Source organism: Xenia sp. Carnegie-2017, unplaced genomic scaffold (genome assembly GCF_021976095.1).
Source record: "Xenia sp. Carnegie-2017 unplaced genomic scaffold, XeniaSp_v1 HiC_scaffold_6, whole genome shotgun sequence".
NCBI classification, from domain to species: Eukaryota; Metazoa; Cnidaria; class Anthozoa; order Malacalcyonacea; family Xeniidae; genus Xenia; species Xenia sp. Carnegie-2017.
In genome coordinates this window covers 14363868-14374977 of record NW_025813526.1, presented here as the reverse complement: position 1 = coordinate 14374977, position 11110 = coordinate 14363868, and the positions used below count along the sequence as shown (strand labels likewise).

The window sequence follows — 11110 nt, the reverse complement described above, 5'->3', positions numbered from 1 at the left end:
ATTTTTTTCTATGTTCAACCAACTTAAGTATTTTTGAATATTAAATCATGCCTTTGAAATTTTCTTTTTGTCTTTAGGTAAATTTATCGGACAGAAAGGCTCACAAATCAAGTTTATCTAAAATAGTATTTAAGACAGACGTTGCTTCTTTTACTAGATTACTTATTCTTATTCTTTTAAGTAATTTCTACTAATTCTTAATTCTTAAGACACAACAAAGTTCTTTCCCATTCTTTTTGCTTATTCTACATTCAACTTCATTGCAACCGAGCACTCTATTATTAATGATACTACATTTTTAATGAAAACATTCAAAAAACGGACTTTTTAAACTATTTAAAATCCACTTGCACGAAGTTTAGTCCTTTATTACGGTCATGAATGGCAATATGGTAAACTCTTTATTCCACTTTCCAACGCTTTACGACATGATTAACGTTTCGAGATTTTATCAGCTTACAATAGATTATAATTAACTTCAAACTATTCACTGCCATAATAGGTGAGCACACCTTTCCTCTTGTTAGTTGTATTTACTAGAGAATTTTTATGTTTATTTATCATATACGCATTTATTACATTTATTGTCGAACTTAAACGCTATTTATTATCTGTCTTTTATTGTTGTTAGCAATAAAAAGGAAAGTTTCTCATTAATGTCAGCAATATTTTGGCAATCAGCTATCAGTCTCTTATTTTCTGATATACATAAAAGTACGCTCCACGATGGGCGTTATATTTTCGCTCATAAGTTTTAAGCAAAAGTTTCCATTTCCCTTGATTCGATAATTCCTCCATTTTCTCGTGATATTTATAGTCGGAATCTTCAATCACTGATTCGTTAATGTTGAACACTATGAGCCCTCCAGCTTTGACAACAAAAAGAAAGTCGTTCATTCCCTCACCTTTCACGTGACCGGAAGCAAAAACGCCCACGCATATCACAGCATCATACTGCTTAGGTTCTACTCCTAAGTCAACAGAGCCATCTGATCCCATTATTCCTTTATGAAGAGATCTAATTTGGGTAAAAAATGCTGTTTTATGACTTGTTGATTTACCAACGTCCAAGATTTTTGAGAAGGTTGGGAATAAAATTGAAAAATAGTAAAATAATACAAAATTATTATATGGATCTACCAATAGTAATTTGAAATATTGAAATAAGAGTAAGATATTTGCTTTATCGTAATTTAATTATTTTACCAAAAAGGATTGAAAAGGCTTATGCAAATCAAAGAGACTTTTAGTTGGGAGAACTCAAGAGAAAGATAAGTGCGAGCCCGAGACGGATTGTGAAGGGCAGCAGCATCTCAATATTTTTACAAACAAAAAACATCTCTTTTAAAATAACAATAATTCAAAACAGAAAAATCTAAAACATACTTTTTAATTTTTTCTCTAACATGCATTCATAATTGATTTGCAAAATTACTTTGATTGCTTAATCGATTTAATTGGTTGAGCCCAGATGGGTTTGCACCGACTAATGCAAAATTGCACATACATCTATAGACCAATCACGGCACGAGTCTTATTATTTTACTATATAGATTCTTTTTATTGTAATTGACTTGAACTGAAACAAATGCTAATGCAAGGGAAGTGTAAAATCTAGTATTATTTTATATGTTTCATAAATACCTGTAAACACCTTTCTCTTCGGCAACTTTAAGCATGTGTTCGCTGAGATCCATTCCATCAATATTTTTATATCCAAGATTGTACAGTTGTTCACCTACTAATCCTGTGCCACAACCAAGATCAACAATACTCACGTTGTTATCGTGGCCAAGTTCTTTCAATTTTTCATTCAACTTTGCAGCGCCAATGGCTGGTCCAGTGTAAGAAAGATCATCAATTAACTGAAAATGGAGATATATGTTTGAAATTTAAAAAAAATTCTTTTCTATTCCCCGTTTCTTCATGTAAAATTGTCAGCAAAAAAGATTGATACATTGATTTGGAATTTGGAGAAATGATTTTGAACAAAATGAGTATAGGTTCTTGTGAAATGATTATATATGTAGAAATGAAGGAAACTCGGGAAACTCTTAGTGTGACTGATATAAATTGCAATAAAATAAACGTGTTTTTACATAATCTTTGTACATGTTAACAGGAATATATGACCTTTAGAAAAAAGAGTTAAGACATATTTTATTCTTAGCACGTGATAAAATTTATGATTTTAACACTTTACACTGAAAATGAGCTGCAAATCAATGATGTGACATTGGTGGTGCACGTAAAAAATGTGCAACAATAAAGAAGCCAAAAAAATTATTGAAAAAACACAAGTAATGAAACAATTAGTCGCTTTACAAAATATTCAATCAGTGTAAAGCGACTAAATAGCGACCGATGTCAAAAGCTCAACACATCAAACTTTCAAAGCGATTAGCTGATGCGACTTCGCTACAGATTAACTACCAAGAGAGAAGCACAACCGAAGTTACAACCTAGTGTGTTTCAGCTTATATACTAAAAAAATATTTTATTGTTATTGCAAGCTCCAGCCAACGCGCGCAAGCAACAATGTGTTCAAGCAAGAATTTGCATTTTGAGTACAATCCAAGTTAATTAACTTTTTAAGATTTTTTGTGGAATTGCTCTAACTAGTTTATTTTATTATTGAATTCTAGTTGATTTTGTGTTCAAATGTAAATCACGAAACACTTCTCTCATGTCGCAAAGAGTAGCCTATTTCGTTTGCGATCATTTTTTGTCTCATATATCATGTTTCATTACCGCTGCATGCATGCTTATAAGTACTTATTGTACGTGGCAGGAAATATATATACTCTACACTATTTAAAATAGAAAAAGCGTTTAGAGTTGTGGATAGTCATGAAATTCTCCTGAATGCTACTTACACTTTGTAAATCATTATGGTCACGATGTAATACAATATTTTTGGATGATGAATTCACTGATAGCATTTAAACGAGTACCTTGTCATAAGTAGGTCCCCATTCAGCATAAACCTCTGCTAATTCTTTCTGTGTAGTGGTTGCCTTCAAATTGGATACTTTTTTGTAAATTAAATTCTTTGTCTCCTCCATGGCAAAATAAGATTTACAAATATTGAGAAATAGTGCGAAGGTCAAAATATGGTCACTTGACACGTATTCACGAATTTACGAGACGAGTGTGAAGTACGGAACAATCATCAATTTCACATCAAAGTAAAATCACTCAGGAACTACTGGGAGTGTGGCAAGCCAAACGTGACAAAAGTGTATTGAGAATTCCAACCGCTAGTCGAGAATATCAAGCGATGATCGAGAATATTAGGCGATGGTCGAGTTTATAACAGTAACAATGGTCAGCGGACTTAGTTATAAACTTCATGATTTATTTCATCTTTATATATCGAAGTGATTATTCTGAAATAACTAAAATGGCGGAAAATAGAAATACAAACATTATAGATCGAATTGTGGAAAATTTAAACGAACTTTCTTCAAGAATTTCGCGCCAAACAAGTGCTGAAACAGAGGCAGAAGTAAGTCACATTTTCAATTCTAATACAGCTAGACGGCGGTCTACATCAGTTGTACCAACTACCGAACAAAATGTGCCGAGGAATTTTGTCACGAGGCGAAATTTTAATAGACAGAGCCCATCTGCTTCTAATCGAAGACAGATTAGGGAATCTAAAAGAAGGGCTGCTGCTATAGATAATAGACCATTCTTACGCGACCTTATTTTGCTGGGAGGGCCGAATGCTTCTGTCGTTTCTCGTCAAGGAGCACGCCTTGCTCTTATGGAACGGGGTCACATGATCTCAGGCTGCAGATTCACCAAGGCAATGAACTCTGCACAAGTGGAAATTGCCATAATGGAAGCTTTTGCTGACAAAATTCCAGCTGGTGTGGATATCGAAATATTAATGTCGATGCACACATCTCTTGTTGTGCCATCTTTGGCTCATGGTCAGATTGGCATTGATGGAGCAATTTTGCAATGGCTCTTTCAAAGTAAACCGGTGTATGTGCGACCAAACAAACAGATCATAATTGAGCATCAGGTATGAGTTTCTGTTGTCCTCTTATCAATGGAACTTGTTCAGTTTAATCATGGTTTAACAGCTGCATCAGCTGTTTTACTTGAACAGGTGTATGTTCATGCACCATTTTCATGCTCTTGATTGGAAAAATAAAATAATTGACGTTGTTGTACTCATCATATATAAATTAAATATGCTGTCAATGTAGGAAAATTTGTGCACAAGAAAAAGTCATGATGGTAGGTCATTCTCTTTAATGGGGAAATTTAATTAAATACACATGACATGAATAGTTTGTGAAGTCCCTCTTATATTTTTAATAAAGATTTACCTGATATGTTTGGTGATGTGCAAATGTCAATAAGCTCTACCGACGCCAATCAAGAGCCATTGGCTTTGCCTCAAGATACAGCACAATCTCCATTTTCACTGCCTCAAGAGACAGCACAAGCTTCTTTACAATCAACCTCTGATCTTCATGCAGTTGGTGTAAAGGATACATGAGGTTAGTTACATTAAACATATTGCCACTATGCTTTATCTTATTGCTGAATCATAACAATTTTTTTACAGCACAATCTCCATTTTCACTGCCTCAAGAGACAGCACAAACTTCTTTACAGTCAACCACTAATCTTCATGCAGTTGGTGTACAGGATACATCAGGTTAGTTACATTAAACATTATGCTGCTACTATTTTTATTAATGAATCACTACAATTTTTTAATGGACAAAAAGGTGCTTGCCATAAAAAATACATGTTTATTTAAGGACACATGTACATGATCTGATTGAAAACTGATTTATTTTAGTCTGTGCTTAACTGTTAGATTTAGAAGCAATTTTTTCTGTGTGGTAATAAAGGCTAGTTTTCACTTGAGATATTTCATCAAAATTCAGCCACTGCAGTAAATTACTGTACATCAAATTACGTCATATAAAAACCAGCCTTTAGAGGTCTTTTTAAGATCAGATGAATAATAAAGCTTCTATGAAATTTAAGGCCATTAAAGGACTGGAAAAAATTTTCATAAACTGTATTTTGACAGGGGGTAAAAGAAAGTATGAATGAAAGTGATTTTTGCCATAGAACACCAATAGCATCACCTTAACAATACGTATATGCCTAGTATTTTCTTTTTTATTTTTATGTTTATTGTATGATTAAAGCTATAGTTGGCTATTGTAAACATTTCTTTTTTTCTTGGATTCTGCAACAGTAATAATTTCTATAACATTTCTCAAAGAATAATGAGCTAAAAACTTATAACGATGATTTTGTTTGGGGGACTACATTTTTCTTCATCCCCTGAAGGTTATCAGTTTACAAGACAAACTTTAATCTTAAACTTTAATCTGTAGTTTTAGTCCTTATTATTCACTGCATCATTCCCCCTTAAGATACCGCACTTCAAATAGGCAATTTCCATTCAGTCACATTGTCAGGCATCTTCCCGAGGGTCCTTATCATTAACTGCATCGTTTCCCCCTTTAGATACCGCACTTCAAATAGGCAATTTCCATTCAGTCACATTGTCAGGCATCTTCCCGAGGGTCCTTATCATTAGCTGCATCGTTTCCCCCTTAAGATACCGCACTCGTTAATGGATCTTATCTTCACAACACGACTTTCTTTTCAATTTCTGTTTAATACCGACACACGATGAAACCACAACACAATATTCAAGGCACACTGTTCAATGGTAATTTTCTTTTCACAACGCATGCGCTGTGTACTTCAACCACTTGAAACACTAAAAGTCTTTTGTATGTGTTTAGACGATCAAAAATTTGCAAAAAATCACGACACGCAAGTTGCAAAGTCAGGAAGAATGGCATCATCACAGTCAACCCCCCGAAATACCCCGAAACCCCGAATACCATCGTCACAGCAAATACCCCGAAATTAGTAAGTACGAGTTCTTTCTGTTTATTTCAAATTAGCGAATGTTTTTTTATCTTCAACAGAATCTATCTCCTCATTTTCAGAAAAATGTAATCTCTGTCGTGATTTCTGTACCACGGCTAAATGTGGCTACACTACACATCTGTCCCCTTTAATAGAGTCACGGGGAAAATTCAAATGTAAAATTTGTGGGTTTGTATGCCTTTAAAGATATTTTAATCTCAGGTTGCGTTTCATGTCATTGATTTTTACTCTTCATTCATGTAGTGTATCGGATGCTGATGTCGATTTAGCTGTTTGCCGATTTTTGATGTAAGTTTATAATTCATGGGTGCGTTTATACCTTACTGTGTGCTATAAAGTTTAAATATATATGTTTGAGGTATAAACTGTCATATAGAAGCAGCAATTTTATATAGTGGTTCTTATTTCATTCATTCAGAAAACTGTGTACGGAGGGCGTCATGTTCGATGTACAGATTTGACTATTTTACCTTACCATATTGTTGTAATGTAAAAGTATAAATAAACATTTACAAAAGTTGAATGACTCGTTTTTTAAGTTTGTTCATTTTATCTGAAACAAATATTTTAAACCAATCTTTACAAGTACATTTTAGTATCTCAAGTCCGTTAACGGGTGGGTCGACATCTTCAATGCTTTTCATAAAATCTTTCATAACAGTCTCCTCAGACACGCTTTCCAGGGCATCATCGAAATACAACCTCACACGTTCATCGGGTTCCATCATCAAACAATCATGCTCGCGATGGGAGGGATGTTGGATCACACAACCATAGCAATTCTTGTTTACTGCGGCATATACATTGCAGTAATTTCATCGGCGTAACAGTCTAATAGTTTTTTTTCCAGCAAACTTTGACGTTGACTTATTTCATTTTCTTCTTCTAAGTCCAAAAGTTTACTTATTTCATTTTCTTCTTCTAAGCTCAAAGCCGACATTTTTAAGGCTAGATCAATGTATATTTTCAATGACATTTTTTTTAAGAGATAAAATGTAAATCTTTCAATAAAGAGTAAGCTATGAAATGCAATCGACTTGTTATCAGTTGCTGTACCATGGATTGAGAAAGGAAACGGAGTTACCGATACTGGAACAATCCAATATGGAACAATGGCATCATAATTTACATCTGTTTCATTTCCCGTTTATCATATTAGCCTATTACACTCGACTTCCCGCCTGAGTCTGTTTCCGGTCAACACGCGTGCCCACCGATCAACTTCCGGGGGGCTGGAAACTAACTAGCACGGGTAAGAGCTCCGTGACAATAATACTTAAATCTATATAGAAGTTCTAACATTGCAAAAATCACTAAATATAATCTGCAATCTACTCAATATAAGCTGGATACTCAAATACAATGAACAGCTCTAATGATTACAAAATAGTCAAAACCATCGCGATATTTTCTTTAGCTGGGATGATTTATATTAAATTGTATATACCGACACGTACCAGCACTAAGGAAGTAAACATATAATATTATCCACCAAAGCATGCCGAGTATCAATTGTAGGGGTTGTCAATAATTGATTGCAACTAAATTGGTCTGCCCAATCAATTAAGTGAAATTGGGAGTTTTGCCCAATCAATTAATTTTAATTGATGCTTTGTCCAATCAATTAATTGGTTACAAATAATTGCAATTAATTGAAACTCGATTAATTTTTGACAACCCTTGTATACTTTGTCTACATATCTTTTTAGTACTAGAACGCACACTAACGCTAATATCGTATAGAAATAGGTAGGTCTATTGTACAGGCAATAGCAATAGGTATAGCAACAGTAAATATATTTAACTTTTTTCTCTATGTCATAGGTCAGAAGCTTGTTATATTAACAGTGGTTATTTTGAAATCTGACATAATTACATTCAAACACATAACCCAAGATACTGTTACAATACTATTTTTTGAGAGAGTTATAAAGCTCTGTATAAAGTATTTTTTTACCAGAGCTAAGGTGTTCATTAAATTTATAAATTATCTTATGAAATATTTGATATGGATGTCATCGGTGGCATATCCAGAATGAATGTTTTACACTCGCTATGTAAATTTCACTGCATCATTGCTCATTTCATTAGAAATCTATTGTTTTTACAGTGAGTGAACAAAGCAAGATTGAGATAGCATGAGCAAATAAAAATGCTGGCTATGGCTGAGATTATTATACGATATAGCTGTGAATAAAATATATGTGACTTTTATGCTTATCATACTTAGTTATAATATATGTTTTTATTATGCTATAGCTACAGCACCATCTATGATACCAGTTGTTTCCAATGGCAATACAATTTTATAACTACAAATGTCTAAATTGCATCACATTATTAACATGCAACTAATGACTTCTGACAAAAATTGTATCATACTGTTCAGTTTGTTCATTTTATGACACTTACGTACAAAGATAAGTAAACTACTGGTATTTCTTTGTTCAATACATGACAGCCCCAGCAACTGCCGACTGCTTTGTTGTAAGTGAAAGCAAGCTGCTGTGACAAGACAAAAGTAGTTTCAATGTAAAAAAAAGAAAAAAGCAGTCAATGCCAATCAATTAATTTTCATTGGAGGTGCGCCCAATCAATTAATTTTAATTGATGCTTTGTCCAATCAATTAATTGGTTACAAATAATTGCAATTAATTGAAACTCAATTAATTTTTGACAACCCTTGATCAATTGGACTATCAGCACAAATAGCTGCAGGAATATATCTACAAAATAAACATTAGAATTGCAGTTTCAATCTTGATAGTACAAAATTCGTAATTTACATCGGAATATACATATTCTGTGGAATGAATAATACACTACATGCACGCGCGGTAAAACAACAGAAAATATTTAAATTACACATAGAAAATACCAAATACATAAATTAGATATAGTCAAAAGCTGTTATCGGGCTCACTTCTCCTATAACCACAACCACATCTAGAGCAACTACATCAAATTGTTGCTTTATTCTCGAAAGTATACATGTTATTGGGAAAACCTAGGAATACTACAACGACAGATAACCTGATGTGCACACGGCGGCATGGCGACATGAGTTTATACACTTCCTCATCAGAATAACTCAACAATAGCTACTAACAATAGGTACTTACAGCCAGTAGACTAGTAGGATTAAGCCCACTAGACCGGGCTTTCAAGGGGCCGGTTACATCTATACATAATTGGGATTTGGACGTTTTTGCTATTCCGGGGCTAGCTAAATGTGTTTAACTTAGATCATTAATGCTGTTGAAAATCTCACAATCAATTGAATGCAGAGAAAATTAGCTTTCGTACTATCTACTGTTCAGATGCACAAGAAAATGCAAAAGCAAAGAAAAACTGAAGTTAGTGGAGAAATAGAGCCCACAACTTTCCCCTAGCCTACGGGTACTGAAACTAGTACTCCGCTACTGCTAGCAATCGAACATTACTGGACAGGACCGTTACTAGGAACGTTTTCCATACAGTGCATTCATCAAGGCAACTTTCAAACACTGAAGCATTTTCTTTTTTGTGTATGTTTTAGGAAGATGATGATTTGCCGAACAAAATAACCCGCACCACCTATCCACGAGTTTTGGTTATTGGTAAAAACATACTGAAGCCTGACAGGCTACTATTGTGCGTCGAAGGACGACAACTCGTTGACGTAACTTCATTTTCTTTAGACACAGTCCTTTTTACGCTCTATGCAACATACTATGTATTTTCTTTAGCTTATCCACAAGATCATAAGGATGTATTTCTTTTTATTGATTCCGTTTTTGTTGGGTTGCAGCACACTGCTACCAATAGAATTAGCTTGCAAAAATTTATTAAAGCTCTTGCCAGTTTAAAGTAAGCATTAAGTGGACATTTAAGCCATTACACTGGACATTTAGACAATTTTTTCTGTTACGGTGTACGCATGTTTTATGTTGGCGTAGCTAGCTCAATTATTGAGGGGAGTACTCAAGGGCGGCGGAGTATTGAAAATTGGGGGGCGCTATTATTAATTTGTGCCCGTTCTACTTTACATTGAAATTAATTAGTTTTAGGAATTACAACATTTGAATATATGAGTCCCCCCCCTCCCAATTATCAATGTTCTGCCAATGGTAGAGTATTTATGTTTGCCAATACTCTGTCAATGGTTGAGTAGTTATGTTTATATGTTGAACCTCGTTACTTTTCCTTGAATCAAATCTTTTTTATTGATAATTTAACGCGCATTTTTAATATTTGCCACCCTTCACTCCATTCTCGAAAATAGCTACGCTCATTCCTTTTCTGTTGAAATAAAGAGATTGTTTTTTTGATCTATTTTCATTTATTCTTACTATAGATTCAGAGTTCGTTTCAACCCCATTGAAGCATTACCTCCTGTATTTGCTCATGTGCCCTAAAAAATGCATCATTCTGTGTAATTTCTTTTTACCCCCAAATTATTTCTGGGAATTGCATGTCCATCAAAATCACCCCTTTAAAATTTACCCCCATAAATTTTACCCCTTGATAAATTTCACCCCTTAATAGAAGTTACCCCTAACTAAATATTACCACCGTAAATCTTACCCCTAAATAAATATTACCCCCATAAAATATTACCCTTCAAAACCCAGGCATTCTGTGCCACTCATTTCACCCCTAACGTTAAGGGTAATTTTTACCCCCCAAAATTTACAGTGATATGAGAGCATATCTTAACACAAACATCTTACAAAACTGTAAATTTTTTTTGTTTGTTTTCAAAAATATTCAGCCAATCTGCAATATGTTTAAGCATTAAAAAATATGACGAATGTTTAGATAAGTGACCAAAGCATAGGTTTTGCAAAATATTCACCACAAAGCCTGAAAACATTTGCATTTTTCGTAAGCTTAAAAATATATTCGAATGTTAAAAAACTGCAAAAATATTGTAAAATTATTCGTGATTAATGAGATGTATTTGTTTCTCGTGTTTTGCCATGTACTTATGAGAGATTTTACCGAAGTCTTTTTCTAATTTTGTTCAAAGAATAAACATAGAAAAGTATTATGGCATTAAAGGTGATGGGGTTTTATCTTTATTCAATTAATTGTAATGCAAAACTGATGTTTATTTAAAATTTTATTTGCTTTTCTATGTTTTATGAAAATGGTAAGTATCTTGCGCCTAATGGTGGCTATTTTG

At 33.8% G+C, this 11110-nt stretch overlaps 2 protein-coding genes across 5 annotated transcripts; one reads left to right on the top strand and one right to left on the bottom strand.

The window, feature by feature from the left end:
* Positions 1-378: 378 nt before the first annotated feature.
* Positions 379-3232, bottom strand: LOC124458282 (methyltransferase-like protein 27). Its single transcript, XM_047008327.1, has 3 exons — positions 2955-3232; positions 1645-1865; positions 379-1018 (listed from the first exon to the last, which is right to left on the bottom strand). The coding sequence occupies exons 1-3, from the start codon at positions 3063-3065 to the stop codon at positions 685-687; spliced, it is 666 nt and encodes a 221-aa protein (XP_046864283.1). The 5' UTR covers positions 3066-3232; the 3' UTR covers positions 379-684.
* A 53-nt stretch (positions 3233-3285) lies between these two features.
* On the top strand, positions 3286-6466 carry LOC124458279. Of its 4 annotated transcripts, XM_047008323.1 has the most exons (8): positions 3286-4033; positions 4221-4251; positions 4338-4517; positions 4586-4678; positions 5793-5922; positions 6003-6111; positions 6187-6231; positions 6362-6466. In XM_047008323.1, exons 4-8 carry the CDS (start codon positions 4652-4654, stop codon positions 6402-6404), a joined length of 354 nt encoding a protein of 117 aa, XP_046864279.1. In that variant the 5' UTR covers positions 3286-4033; positions 4221-4251; positions 4338-4517; positions 4586-4651; the 3' UTR covers positions 6405-6466. The 4 variants fall into 4 exon arrangements, 2 of the variants coding, with proteins under 2 accessions (XP_046864279.1, XP_046864280.1); XR_006953119.1 differs by lacking the exon at positions 4221-4251; XR_006953118.1 differs by lacking the exons at positions 5793-5922; positions 6003-6111; positions 6187-6231; positions 6362-6466 and adding an exon at positions 5415-5501.
* The last annotated feature ends 4644 nt before the right edge of the window (positions 6467-11110 follow it).

What these genes read in the sequence shown, in the direction of transcription:
- LOC124458282 (XM_047008327.1), bottom strand. Translation starts at nt 3,065, where the DNA reads ATGGAGGAGACAAAGAATTTAATTTACAAAAAAGTATCCAATTTGAAG. An exon ending in GGGGACCTACTTATGACAAG is followed by an intron (nt 1,866 to 2,954) that starts GTACTCGTTTAA and finishes CTCCATTTTCAG; the next exon opens with TTAATTGATGATCTTTCTTA. An exon ending in GAAGAGAAAGGTGTTTACAG is followed by an intron (nt 1,019 to 1,644) that starts GTATTTATGAAA and finishes TACCCAAATTAG; the next exon opens with ATCTCTTCATAAAGGAATAA.
- LOC124458279 (XM_047008323.1), top strand. Translation starts at nt 4,652, where the DNA reads ATGCAGTTGGTGTACAGGATACATCAG. An exon ending in TGGTGTACAGGATACATCAG is followed by an intron (nt 4,679 to 5,792) that starts GTTAGTTACATT and finishes GTATGTGTTTAG; the next exon opens with ACGATCAAAAATTTGCAAAA. An exon ending in CAGCAAATACCCCGAAATTA is followed by an intron (nt 5,923 to 6,002) that starts GTAAGTACGAGT and finishes CCTCATTTTCAG; the next exon opens with AAAAATGTAATCTCTGTCGT.